The 11,540-nt window shown below is 35.3% G+C and overlaps 3 protein-coding genes across 3 annotated transcripts in view; 1 reads left to right on the plus strand and 2 right to left on the minus strand.

Annotated features, from left to right (window-relative positions):
• Positions 1-651: 651 nt before the first annotated feature.
• On the minus strand, positions 652-3,818 carry LOC111399164 (ATP-dependent Clp protease proteolytic subunit 2, mitochondrial-like). Its single transcript, XM_023026423.1, has 3 exons — positions 3,441-3,818; positions 2,261-2,688; positions 652-1,001 (listed from the first exon to the last, which is right to left on the minus strand). The coding sequence occupies exons 1-2, from the start codon at positions 3,742-3,744 to the stop codon at positions 2,270-2,272; spliced, it is 723 nt and encodes a 240-aa protein (XP_022882191.1). The 5' UTR covers positions 3,745-3,818; the 3' UTR covers positions 652-1,001; positions 2,261-2,269.
• A 1,784-nt stretch (positions 3,819-5,602) lies between these two features.
• LOC111399165 (amyloid-like protein 2) lies at positions 5,603-9,940 on the plus strand. Its single transcript, XM_023026424.1, has 2 exons — positions 5,603-6,022; positions 8,763-9,940. Exons 1-2 carry the CDS (start codon positions 5,666-5,668, stop codon positions 9,693-9,695), a joined length of 1,290 nt encoding a protein of 429 aa, XP_022882192.1. The 5' UTR covers positions 5,603-5,665; the 3' UTR covers positions 9,696-9,940.
• A 1,277-nt stretch (positions 9,941-11,217) lies between these two features.
• LOC111399166 (E3 ubiquitin ligase BIG BROTHER-related) overlaps positions 11,218-11,540 on the minus strand; it is a 7,168-nt gene continuing 6,845 nt past the window's right edge. The window contains exon 7 of the mRNA XM_023026425.1: positions 11,218-11,454. Coding sequence (XP_022882193.1) covers positions 11,404-11,454 — 51 coding nt within the window. The 3' untranslated portion in view covers positions 11,218-11,403. The remainder of the gene's footprint in view (positions 11,455-11,540) is intronic.

Genomic DNA, 11,540 nt, shown 5'->3' on the forward strand with positions numbered 1-11,540 from the left:
GACGGCGACGTTGCACGCTCGTCGATCTTCTTGAATAGTACAGAAGTTGCAATGTCTGCGCCTATCGTATGGGAACCGAGTCAAAAAGTTCGCTGGATTTAATTTTCATATCAAATTAGCACTTAACTTACAAATTTTTATTCATCTTCATCTTTGTAAACTAACGGGGCTCGCATGTAGTAAATAAAGAGTTTACACAGCATAATTGGCTACAATCAAAATTAAACCCATTTTCCCCATGTCCACATTCTTTTTTAGTAACCTTACTACATTTACATCAAACTTTTCATAATCAGTTAAATAATATCACGTGTTACTCTATCATTTACTAGTTTAAAATATAGTCAGCTTTTTCATTTAATCTTTTCTCTGCACATCATTTTATATAATCCCTTGCACAACATATTTATGTACTGGTAGCATAATTCATTTTTTAGTTGACATCATTGTCCTGAACTTTAAGGTTCTGGTGCCTTTCTGGTCAGTTTCCATCCATCTGACCTATAAAAAAGTCAAATAAAAAGAACCTGACTTGAAGGGCCATTTTCACACAAGCCTTGAGTTGGGGATTGAAATGCAAAGGGTGAAAAAAACACTGGTTTAGTGCAAGACCTATAGGTTGAGGACTATTTGAGCAAATTTACCGGCATATATTCATACAGCTTATATTAAAATCTCAAGTACTAAATTCAAAGACAAGAAAGCTGAGTATCCCGTAAAACATTAGCAAATTCATACAAACTTACTTTTTATTTGGTCCGTAATGATAAACAGTAACATATAATCCCCATCAGTGTCAAAAATGGACCTTTCTATGCTGCAGCGATTATCATAAACATAAAGCGAGGGAGGTGGTCGAAAGGAAAACGCACAACTTGCGCTCAAGAAAGAAGATGGAGGAATAAGAAATCAACGTGTGCTCATAACAAGTGCTAGGTAGGCCGCCCAAAAGAATTCCCAAGATCATATGACGGGAAAATGCATCACAGGAACCAAGAGAACTGCACCAGGACCAAAAACATGAGGGTAAATATGATACAAAGGTCAGTAACAGAAAATGCAGCCAAATGCCAGACAGCAACAAGAAAGAAGATACAAGAGAACAATGACATTAATAGCAAATCAACTTTGGTTACATAGGAAGAAAGATGCCACATAACATTCAAAAGAATTGTGAAACGTGAATGACACAGATCAGATCTTAGCTTGTGAAATAGTGAAACAAAACTGAATGGAAGCAATAACAGTTTATAACCCTCACTGCCTGAGTTTCCAATAAGCTCCCAACACAACACAAAATGCATAATTTTAGCCCTTGCTTGAGCCACATTATTTACATAAAAATGCATTTTTAAATAGTGCATTGATAAAAAATGTGTGGTTAAAAATAAAAAAAAAAATTTGAATTTGCGTGTGATATTATTTTATCGAAGAATGAGTGATTGAAATAATGTCAAATCACTACTTAAAAAAGTATTTTTCCAAATAGTGTGGATCAAACCAGGCCTTAATTATAAACAACTTTCTTACAGTATTTGAGTTGCTTGTAAACTGGAACACAAAAACCAAAACCTTCATTTGTTTTGCTGCTAAACATAGCGACAAGACGAGACATCCTTAATTAGTGAAAAACTGACAGTGGCAATTCTTAAAAATATTTAGGCTGGAAGGATTCTTTCAATAGTCTTGTCAAATAAAAACAGTTTAATTGGTCCAGTGACGAGATAGCTGCCAATCATTGTGAATCGTTTAGATTGTGAAAGAGACCTCAATAAAACAATTTCTCGGAGAAAGTATACCTTGGAACCCTGTCTTTTAGGGTAACAAAGCCTGGAAAACATCAACCGAATTTTGTTTTGACATGCATGCAATGAAAATGGGGACTTGAAATGGTTTTAATATTTTGTTAGTTCAGCAACTGGTTCAAAGTAGTGTTATGCCAACTTCTTTTCCATCTCCATTTTGGGAGGTGCAGAACACAGAAATCTAAAGAACAATGACAAAAGACTTCCAGCATAAAATCAGAAAGAAAGTCTAAGAACAATATAAACGAAGCAAAAAATATGACCCATATACAAACATCGTGGCAACAAGATGGGTAATACTTATATAGGAATAACTGTGCCTGTTTATGCATTTGTGCAATGTCAGAGCTCGATATGAGACTAAATACATACAAGCAGTTTGGCTTTCAAGAACAGCAGAGCATTACCTCATAACATAAAAAGAGAGTAAAATGTATGATATAGATATATCTTACCCGTAATCTCTAGTTTGAACCTTTATCTTTGCCATCATCTGCAACAGCATCAGTCACCAGGGACACTGGTCTCTGATCTATGACCTCATCTATAATACCAAAGTCCTTCGACTCTTCCGGTGTCATGAAATAATCACGATCCATATTCTTCTGAATTACTTCAATAGGTTGTCCAGTATGCTTGGAGTATAGTGCATTCAACGCATCCCAAACACGAACAATCTGCTTGGTATGTATTTTCATGTCCTCAGCCTGCCCACTGTATCCACCAGAAGGCTGATGGATCATAATGGTAGCATTTGGGAGACAACGTCTCTCACCCTTTGCACCAGCAGCCAAGAGAAGAGAAGCCATCGATGCAGCTTGGCCCAGACACGTGGTGTTGATTGGAGATCGGATGTACTGCATTGTATCATAGATAGCAAGACCTGCATTTAAACATATAAAAAAGATAGAAAGTAATAATCTTTTTCAATATTCAGTACATGAATTTTGGCAAATCAAGTATAATGTATGATAAAAATAAATTAAATAATCCTCCGTTTGTAGTGTGTAGGCATGAAGCCACACACATACATTTCCTCATAATTATTTTTCAAGCCCAGAAGGAAAACTCCAAAAACAGTAATTGGGAGTGAATCTTTTCTCAAGGTCACCAAGAAAATTTTCTGTCCTATGTTGAATCAAGATTAAAATTGGAATCTTATGTAGCTGTTGTTGAGCGTCGATTATACATTTTTCCCCTTTCTTGTGTCTGTATATTAATTTTCTCAATTTTTTTGGGGCCTCTAGAGGGGCATCAGAAAATGCAAATGTCGCGACACGAATAATGAAAAAAAAAAAATGAAAAAAAAAAGGTACAATCGAAGTTCAACAACAGCTAGAAAAGATTCCAATTTTAATCTTGATTCACCATAGGACAGAAAATTTCTGCTTCACTGGGCTAAATATTTCAGACCATCCTCAAGTTGTGATCATAGTATTTTCGAAAAGGATAGTGTAAAAATCTAGTTGTTACCTACAAAGCTTGTGAAAGCCATGGCTTGCAAGTTTATGAGTACTTAGGGCACTCTCCCCTTACAAACCACTTCGGATACAATTAAATACTTAAACTAGTGACGTGTTTTCATATACCAAGAAAACAAATATAATTCCAAAATGAAATGGAAAAAGAGGGTACCGGCAGTGACAGCACCACCGGGGGAGTTGAGGTACATGTGGATGGGTTTAGAAGGATTCTCAGACTCGAGGAAGAGGAGCTGGGCAACGACGACGTGGGCAGTGTCGTCAGAGATAGGTCCATTGATGCAAATGATCCTCTCCTTAAGCAAACGAGAGAAAATGTCGTAGGCGCGCTCCCCGCGGGAAGAGTGCTCAATCACCATTGGAATCAGACTGTAAAATCTATACGAGTTTGACGAATTACAGGGGCTAATGCTGTTAATTCCACTCCATAGCTTGCGAGAAAGGAAGCTCCGCATCATTGCGAAAATCTTCTATTAGGGTTTTTCAGTTACTACTTGGAAGGGAAACCGTATAGGATTAGGGAAAATGGCATCTTTAACGATTCAGTCCGGTTCTATTGTACAGTACTGTCAGCCGGTCGATATTAATTGGACCGATCTGAACTTGGAATCCTGGCATTTGCATTTCTAATCTTTTATTTTTGTAAATCAATAGTGTCACTAAGCCCTGTTTGATCCCCATTAAATTAAATTACATTACATTTCATTTTTCTCTCTCCTATTTTCAACCACACAATCTTTCATAAAATAATATTACAAAACGTATAGGATTAGGGAAAATGGCATCTTTAACGATTCAGTCCGGTTCTATTGTACAGTACTGTCAGCCGGTCGATATTAATTGGACCGATCTGAACTTCGAATCCTGGCATTTGCATTTCTAATCTTTTATTTTTGTAAATCAATAGTGTCACTAAGCCCTGTTTGATCCCCATTAAATTAAATTACATTACATTTCATTTTTCTCTCTCCTATTTTCAACCACACAATCTTTCATAAAATAATATTACACATAAATCGAAAACTTTTCCTTCTTTTTCGACCACTCATTTTTCTAAAAAATATTATTCCCCTCATTTTCATTTTTATGTAATGGGCATCAAACAGGGGCTAAATATTAACAGCCTGCTTGTCACCTTTAAAGTTTTAAATAAATTATTTACACAATATCATTTTTCACCATATATTCATATAATAAAATATTTTATACACAAATCAATAAAAAAAATTATTTTTTAACCACACATTCCCAAAAAATATTATTCAAAACTCTTTAATTTTTTTTCCAAATAATAGATGACAAACAGGGTTTAAGCAAATTAGAGTTTTATCTGATTTTAATAAAAATTAATGAGATGTGTGATTGAAAAATTAATGGTATTATAAAATATATAGTTTAAATTAATAATTCAATTTGCATTTCTACCAAACCAGGGCTAATTTATTTTAGCGAGTCCCTAAATTTTAATTCGATTTTAAATTTCATCCCTATATCATATTCGATCATCTATTGTCGTCGAATTACTTATTTTAAATCATACTTGGCCGATCTTCAACACAATCACCAAGTGGCACCTTGTAAACGAAAATTGTAAATGAGAGTTATGACTTTAAATTTAAATAATTTTTTACATCTTTCGATTAACTAAAATAAATAAAATATCAAAATATAATACATAACTAAAGGACTACCTAAGTGGCTAAGTCCTAGTTTGATTTTGTTAAGAAAAAATATTTTTATTAATTTTTGATAAAAAAAAAAATATGCATGTGTAGCTAAAAAGTCGATGAAAATTTTAGGTTATATGAAATATTTAACTAAAAATGAGTTTGACAAAAAAATGAATTTTAAGAACGAGGAGTTGGTATAGAGACTAAATAAAGTTCTTTAGAATACTAACCTCCACTTGTACTATCTTACAGGGCTACAACTGTTAAACAATTTCACATTTTCTAAAGTGGTGCGTGGGTTTACGCTCCACTTTCATGTTTGGTTTTATAAGAATTCGTCTTCCTCACTCTTAATTAGTTTGTCATGTAGTAATCACATGCAAGTTCTTTCATTATATGATAGTTAATGGAGTATTGAATTTTGAAACTAACAATTCAAATTCAAATTCAAATTCAAATTCAAATTCAAGTTCAAATTCTGTAACCTAATTAAAATAAATTAAATTAAGTAAACCAATCAAGAGATAAATTAAAAATGTTGCTAAAAATGAAGTGCTACTAATAGTTGATTACCTGAATGCCATTTTTTCAAAAGTTGGAGACCGTAGCTGCTATTTTCCCTTGCGAATTATCGAGCACAACCGCCTTCCATTTTCAGTCACTTATATAAAAGCAGAAATGTGCAGGGCAGGGGCAGGACGAAATAGCCATGGATGACAGCTTCAAAGTTCGCATGGATAAAGTATTCGGGTCGCTGGGCAATACAGCGAGTGCAGGCCATTCCTTGTGGCGCCTCACAGATGACGAAATCAAAAGACAAGAATGGAATCGGAACAAAGAAGAAGATGAAGATGATAAGGAAGAATCTGGACCCTCCGATTACCCGCTGGAGAAACCCGAAACCGATGTTGGGACCCATCTGGAATCGGATCTTCAGCAGTTGAGTGACTCTGAAGAAGAGGATGAAATTGATGGAGAAACGAAACATCGTAGCTCTAACACCGTTGATGATGAAGTCAAGGATGTTCAATCCCTCATTGGACTTGACTGCACCCTTGATTATGAGGTATGTTGAATTAATTTTACGAACACACTAAATTTCAGTTTTAATTGTTTTCGTTATTTCTTTTTTCTTTATAGATATGCCAAGTTAAATGTTTTATCAGTAACTGAAAACTTTAACACATTGCTGTCCATCTTTCACTCATCATGTTTCATAAGTCATCAATGAACTTTAAATGCTTCCGAATGTCACTGAACTTTAAAATACTTTGAGTGGTCATTCAACTTCATAATGTTTTCAAGTAAAGTTGATTTTCTATGAGATTCGACCTAAATCAAAGAAAAATAAAGTAAATAGAGCAAGCAGTAGTTTCAGTTACGGGTCAGGGGCTGGTGATTTCTAGGCAAAACTTCTTTTTCAGAGAGTTGAATTGGATTGGATGAAAGTGGTTTTTGAAAGTCATATCCTTTATTGGAATTGAGGAAAGAAGTGGGATGGCCGGAGAAATACGAAGCCTTAGAAATTTGAAATTCATCTCTCCAAGTGGTCAAATAGATAACGAGACTTGTGTTAAAGTTCAATGACCATTCGAAAACATTTTAAAGTTTTGTGAGTAAAGCACGAATGTATCAATTCATTGATTAATGAAAATTCTAGATATGCCTATTGTAGTACAATGATTACATGCATATATTCTTCTTGTTAGATTGTTGATGTAAAAATGCTATATATGTTTTTTTTTTTTTAATGACCGTGGGTGTTCGGACCAGTTTACGTAAACCTCAACTAATCTCACGGGATTTTGAAGTTTACAGTCGAATACTCATCTCGATAGCCTCGAGAGGACTCGAACTGGTGACCATTGGGGAGCAAATTCAAGATTTGACCACTGAACTACCCTTAAGGGTTGTAAAAACACTATATTATGATTTCATTTGGTTTACGTTTTTATTGTGCCATATTATTCAACCTAACTTAGGCAGAGGAAGCCAATTTATATGAATTCCTTAAGTCTCTTAGAATCACACACTTTAAATCACAGTTCAAGAACACATGAATTAACAAGCACCTATGTCTGCCGGGCCTCGGGTGAAGCTCTCTTGCACTGTGTAAAATAAATTTTAGAAAATACCATTAACAATCGAGTCCTAACCACTTAGAACACAAAGTAAAAGACAGAACAACTCATACTTCTTATCTAGAGTCAAGAATTGAAAACATCAAGGCTTCCTTCTACATGCTAGAACTGAAAAAAAGGGGCTAAAGAATGAGCAATTCAGAAACAACTTCCGTTGTGTACAGTAATTACGAAAAATGATAATAAAGAAATTTTCAAAAGACAAACTACAACCACCTCGTGATCTTTAATGAACGGTTCACAATGATTCTGACTTGAACATAAAAATGAAGTCGCTACTTCTAGTATTGATTAAATCGTGAATGTAACATGTAACTTTATAAGTGAGATATTGTACTCCCTTTACTCGTGATTTTGAAGCAGCATTCGCTCAAACTCTACCTTTGCTTCTCAACATGAGTTGGAACACAATGCAGGAAACTTCCTCCAATCTTAGCTTCTTCTTTTCTCCGGTTAGACCATATTTAGATATTAAACCGTTCAAGGCAATGTTTGAACTTAGATGAAGGAAGAACTTTAGTCCCAAAATCTCCTATCCTCCTCCGTGGATAGTGTTACCATTTCTACCAATCTTCTTGGAAACTTTCCTCTTACTATATACTTCTAAATGCTTAGATCTATCATTATATACTGAATTTTTACATGAGTGCGAGGAAGTTTGGCTGTCAATATGTAAAAGAACCCTTCTGTCTAGGAACTTCAACTCTTGCAAAGGTCCTTGCGAACATTATGATCCATTTATAGCATTTATTTATATTTATTCGGCCTCAGTGCTAGAGAGTGCAACTTAACTTGAATTGAGATTTCGTCTTGTATAGAAGTTAGTTAAAGTCAACATGAATAAAGTGGTTGATCCTCTTTTATCCCTATCTCATGCAAAATTGGCATCCACAAAACTTCAAAATCCTTATGTCGCCCCACGTTGATTGTTTCATTTATCTTCATTTATCTCCCCATCGAGAAGGCAATCATCCGGCTATTTTAGTTGCCAATCAAATTCAACCACTAAAGCTAGGATGACTCTTGATGGTTTTGTATTTTAACCACTGGTGAGAACATCTATGAAAAATCTATTCCAGCCTGTTGAATTTCGCTGCCAGCTTAGCTTTGTTTCTTCAAGGTTCTGATGCTGCCATTCACTTCTTTACCGCTTAAATTATAATTTAGCTTTGCCAAACATGCATCAAGTTTTTGTTAAAATTTTATTAGACTAGGTACATTCTACTAATCATGAAGATGGCGACATGTTTTATTTTCTGGCCTTCATGCTGATTTATATTGGTTCTTCTTTATTTTTCTCCATGTCTGTTTTTTTGGGTTTGTATAGTTCTTTTGTTGTAAATTGCACCTGACTAGACATCTGAGCAACACTAACCACTGAGTTTAAGTGTTTATTTAATGTACGCCCACACTCTTCTTTAAGAAGGCCAAAGTTTTTTAATTCGGTTGACACTATGGAGGAGATCAAACGTGGATGGTTGACGAGAGACAATCAAATCTTGGAGGCTGGAAACATAAATTGCAAAAATGATTTTATTCACTGGACATTTGTGCAAGGCATAATATGTAATTATAACTTGGTTAGAGTATAAAATGTGTATATTTTCCTTTTTCTTTTTCCAAGTAGAAGTTGACTTACATTCTTTTTTGGCTTGGTTTATGCAGGAGGAAGAAGATGAATATGACAAAGTGGCTGTCTGTAGAGAAGAGGCTGGTGACCGCCTATATATGAGGGACTTGAAAGTTGCTGATTATGGATTTGAGAGACCTAACACTTATGGCGAGCTTCCGAACACATTCCGGGATGTTGTTAGAGATCCGCGTGCAAATCACATGGCTGCTAAACTTAGGCTGAAAGAAGATGAGGAGGCAGCTGGGAATATTGATTCCTTACCATTTGCTGATAACTCTGTGGCCCTGGATGTGGAGACTGAAGATCTTAACCAAGTAGCACTCGATAGTTATAATCCAAAATCTATTCTGAAGAAAAGAGGAAATCACGTAGACTCGAAGTCCGGGAAGCGTGTCCGCTTCCAGTTGAACTCTAAAGGCAGTACTCAGAACCATGAGGAACAACAGTCTTCTGGAGCTGGTGATTTAGTGTTAGAGCCACGGTCAAGGGATGATGATGCGGCACCACAAGAAGCTGCTGATCTTTCGCAATTTTCATCTGGTGTTCCAGACTATCTAAAGAACCCTTCAAAATACACACGATATACTTTTGATTCACCTGAAGACATGGATGAGCAATCCAATCGAAAGGAATATATGGACTTCTTTCATCAGCTGAGGGGAAACACTGAGAGCTCATCGCAGGATGACACTTGTGCTGACATCCCAAAATCAATACTATTCACTCCAAAAAAGAAGCGAGAAGATGACTTAATGGTGAAGAGAAGGAACGAGTCTGTGGGAGACAGTGCTAAGAAAAAGGGATTTCCCATTGGTGTTGCGGAAGAAGATGCTCAAGAAAGTGAAGTCAGTGCAATGGAAGAAGACGAGCCATATATAGCAAATGATAAAGGTAACAGCTTGCAGAAACCAGGTCGCCAATATCGGTCAAGGACAAGTGCATGTGATGACGACAACTTGACCTAACTACCACTTGGATAATATAGTCAGCATTTCAGTTCCAACACTTGATAGTTTGTACTGCTAGTTGGCTTCATATTGTGATTTGCATGTGGAAAATGGAGTTAAATTTTCTTGTTACTTTGCACGCTTGGATGGCTGGTCGTTTCTCATGGCTAGTTCTGTGCGAATTATCCTTGTTTATTGCAAATTTATTGCTACATTTATCTTGCCCCATAATTTAATAGGAAAAAAATGCAGTTTTCGGAAAATTCAGTTGTTGCTGGTAACGGAAGCTGAGCTCAGTTTTGCTGCTGCTAATCTGAGTATTCGAAGAATCATAGATGGGATTGCTTTATTGTCCATAGCTATTTAAAGTTATCGCATTTGCTACTGAAATGCCCCTTCTACGCCAAAGTTTCTACTTGAAAGTGCTCGAAAGTTGAAACCATGGTGCTCAGAACAATGGTCACAAATGTATAATATCTCAAGCAATTTGATGGGTCCTTGGATCTTAGGAGGGACGTTTTATTTATAATGGTGAATTATCATTTATCCAACCCTAATTCATTATAAATGTAACGACTTAGGTGAAATCGACTGAAAGGAAATTCACACACATTTTATCCAAGAAATCCAAACAGTACATCTTGGGGGCCTTAAATGGATGTCATATCAGATTTTTAGTAACCAAATGATCAAAAATGAAATTGTTAGCAACTTGAGTGACCAATAAGATATCAAAAAAAATATTTTCAGTAATTATATTTGAAATTTCGTGCATACTTCAATGATATTTTGTTATTTAACTCGATTAATAGTACATTGGCCCATTTGTATTCAAGGTTCAAATAATTTTTTTTTTTTCCATCTTCAAAAGATCAACTTATTCACTCAACACCAATTTTTTTGATCCATGACCCTGTCATCATTGTGCCACAATATCCTGCGCAAGAAACATCACCAAATACATTACATCAACTAAAACGACTTAATAACTTCGTAAATTCATTGATCATCTATGAAAAAATAAGGTCCGACGACTAAAGCAACAAGTTTTGAAAGTTGGGTCATCGACAAAGCATCTTTACCCACGACTAAAGCAACAAGTTTTGAAAGTTGGGTAATCAACAAAGCATCTTTACCCACGACTACAGCAACAAGTTTCATCTTTACCCACGAAGGAGAACAAAAAATTGAGCTTGCTTCTCCCAATATGGAAAAAATTATAAAATTTTGAATAGTATTTCTCGGAGAATGTGGCTAAAATTTAAAAAAACTTTATTAATTTATGTGGAGAACATTTTATTGTATGAATATGTCTTGAAAAATATTACTGTAGCAAAACAATTTAATTTGTTAATATATGACAAACAAGAGCTTAATTTGTGTCAGTGACATAGCCCCTACTTGGTTCAACTGCAAAAATTGATTTAGCCAAACCAAGACGAATTCTTTTTCGATACTGTGTCTTTAGTCAAAACACTTCAATGATATCTTGAAAGTAAATAATTAGGCCTTTCAATGCAAGGGCAAATTTAATAATTACTGTATAGAAATAAGAATAGATATATAGAAGAAAATTAAAATACAATGTGGACAACAATATTTAGGTAGTAAAAAAAATTTCTGATAATACAGTCTTTCATGCCATCAAATATTAGATGCAACCCATTATCTGCCCATCTCAAGCAGATTTATCTGCAGCTTCTTAATAGGCCAGCCGTGAAATCTGCTAGCTGTTTTCCGAAGGAGAGACGACTTCAGCACTGCATACTGGACAAACCTGCACCGAAACAGAATTTAAGCATCCATCATTTCTATCGTGTACAAGAACAAAATGATTTAACAGGGGGTTAATTTCTTCTGCAG

Source organism: Olea europaea, chromosome 8, assembly GCF_002742605.1.
Source record: "Olea europaea var. sylvestris chromosome 8, O_europaea_v1, whole genome shotgun sequence".
Lineage (NCBI taxonomy): Eukaryota > Viridiplantae > Streptophyta > Magnoliopsida > Lamiales > Oleaceae > Olea > Olea europaea.

Coding starts and splice junctions, on each gene's coding strand:
- LOC111399165 (XM_023026424.1), top strand. CDS start 5,666: ATGGATGACAGCTTCAAAGTTCGCATGGATAAAGTATTCGGGTCGCTG. Junction 6,023..8,762: donor ACTGCACCCTTGATTATGAG/GTATGTTGAATT, acceptor TGGTTTATGCAG/GAGGAAGAAGATGAATATGA.
- LOC111399164 (XM_023026423.1), bottom strand. CDS start 3,744: ATGATGCGGAGCTTCCTTTCTCGCAAGCTATGGAGTGGAATTAACAGC. Junction 2,689..3,440: donor CGGTGGTGCTGTCACTGCCG/GTACCCTCTTTT, acceptor GTTTAAATGCAG/GTCTTGCTATCTATGATACA.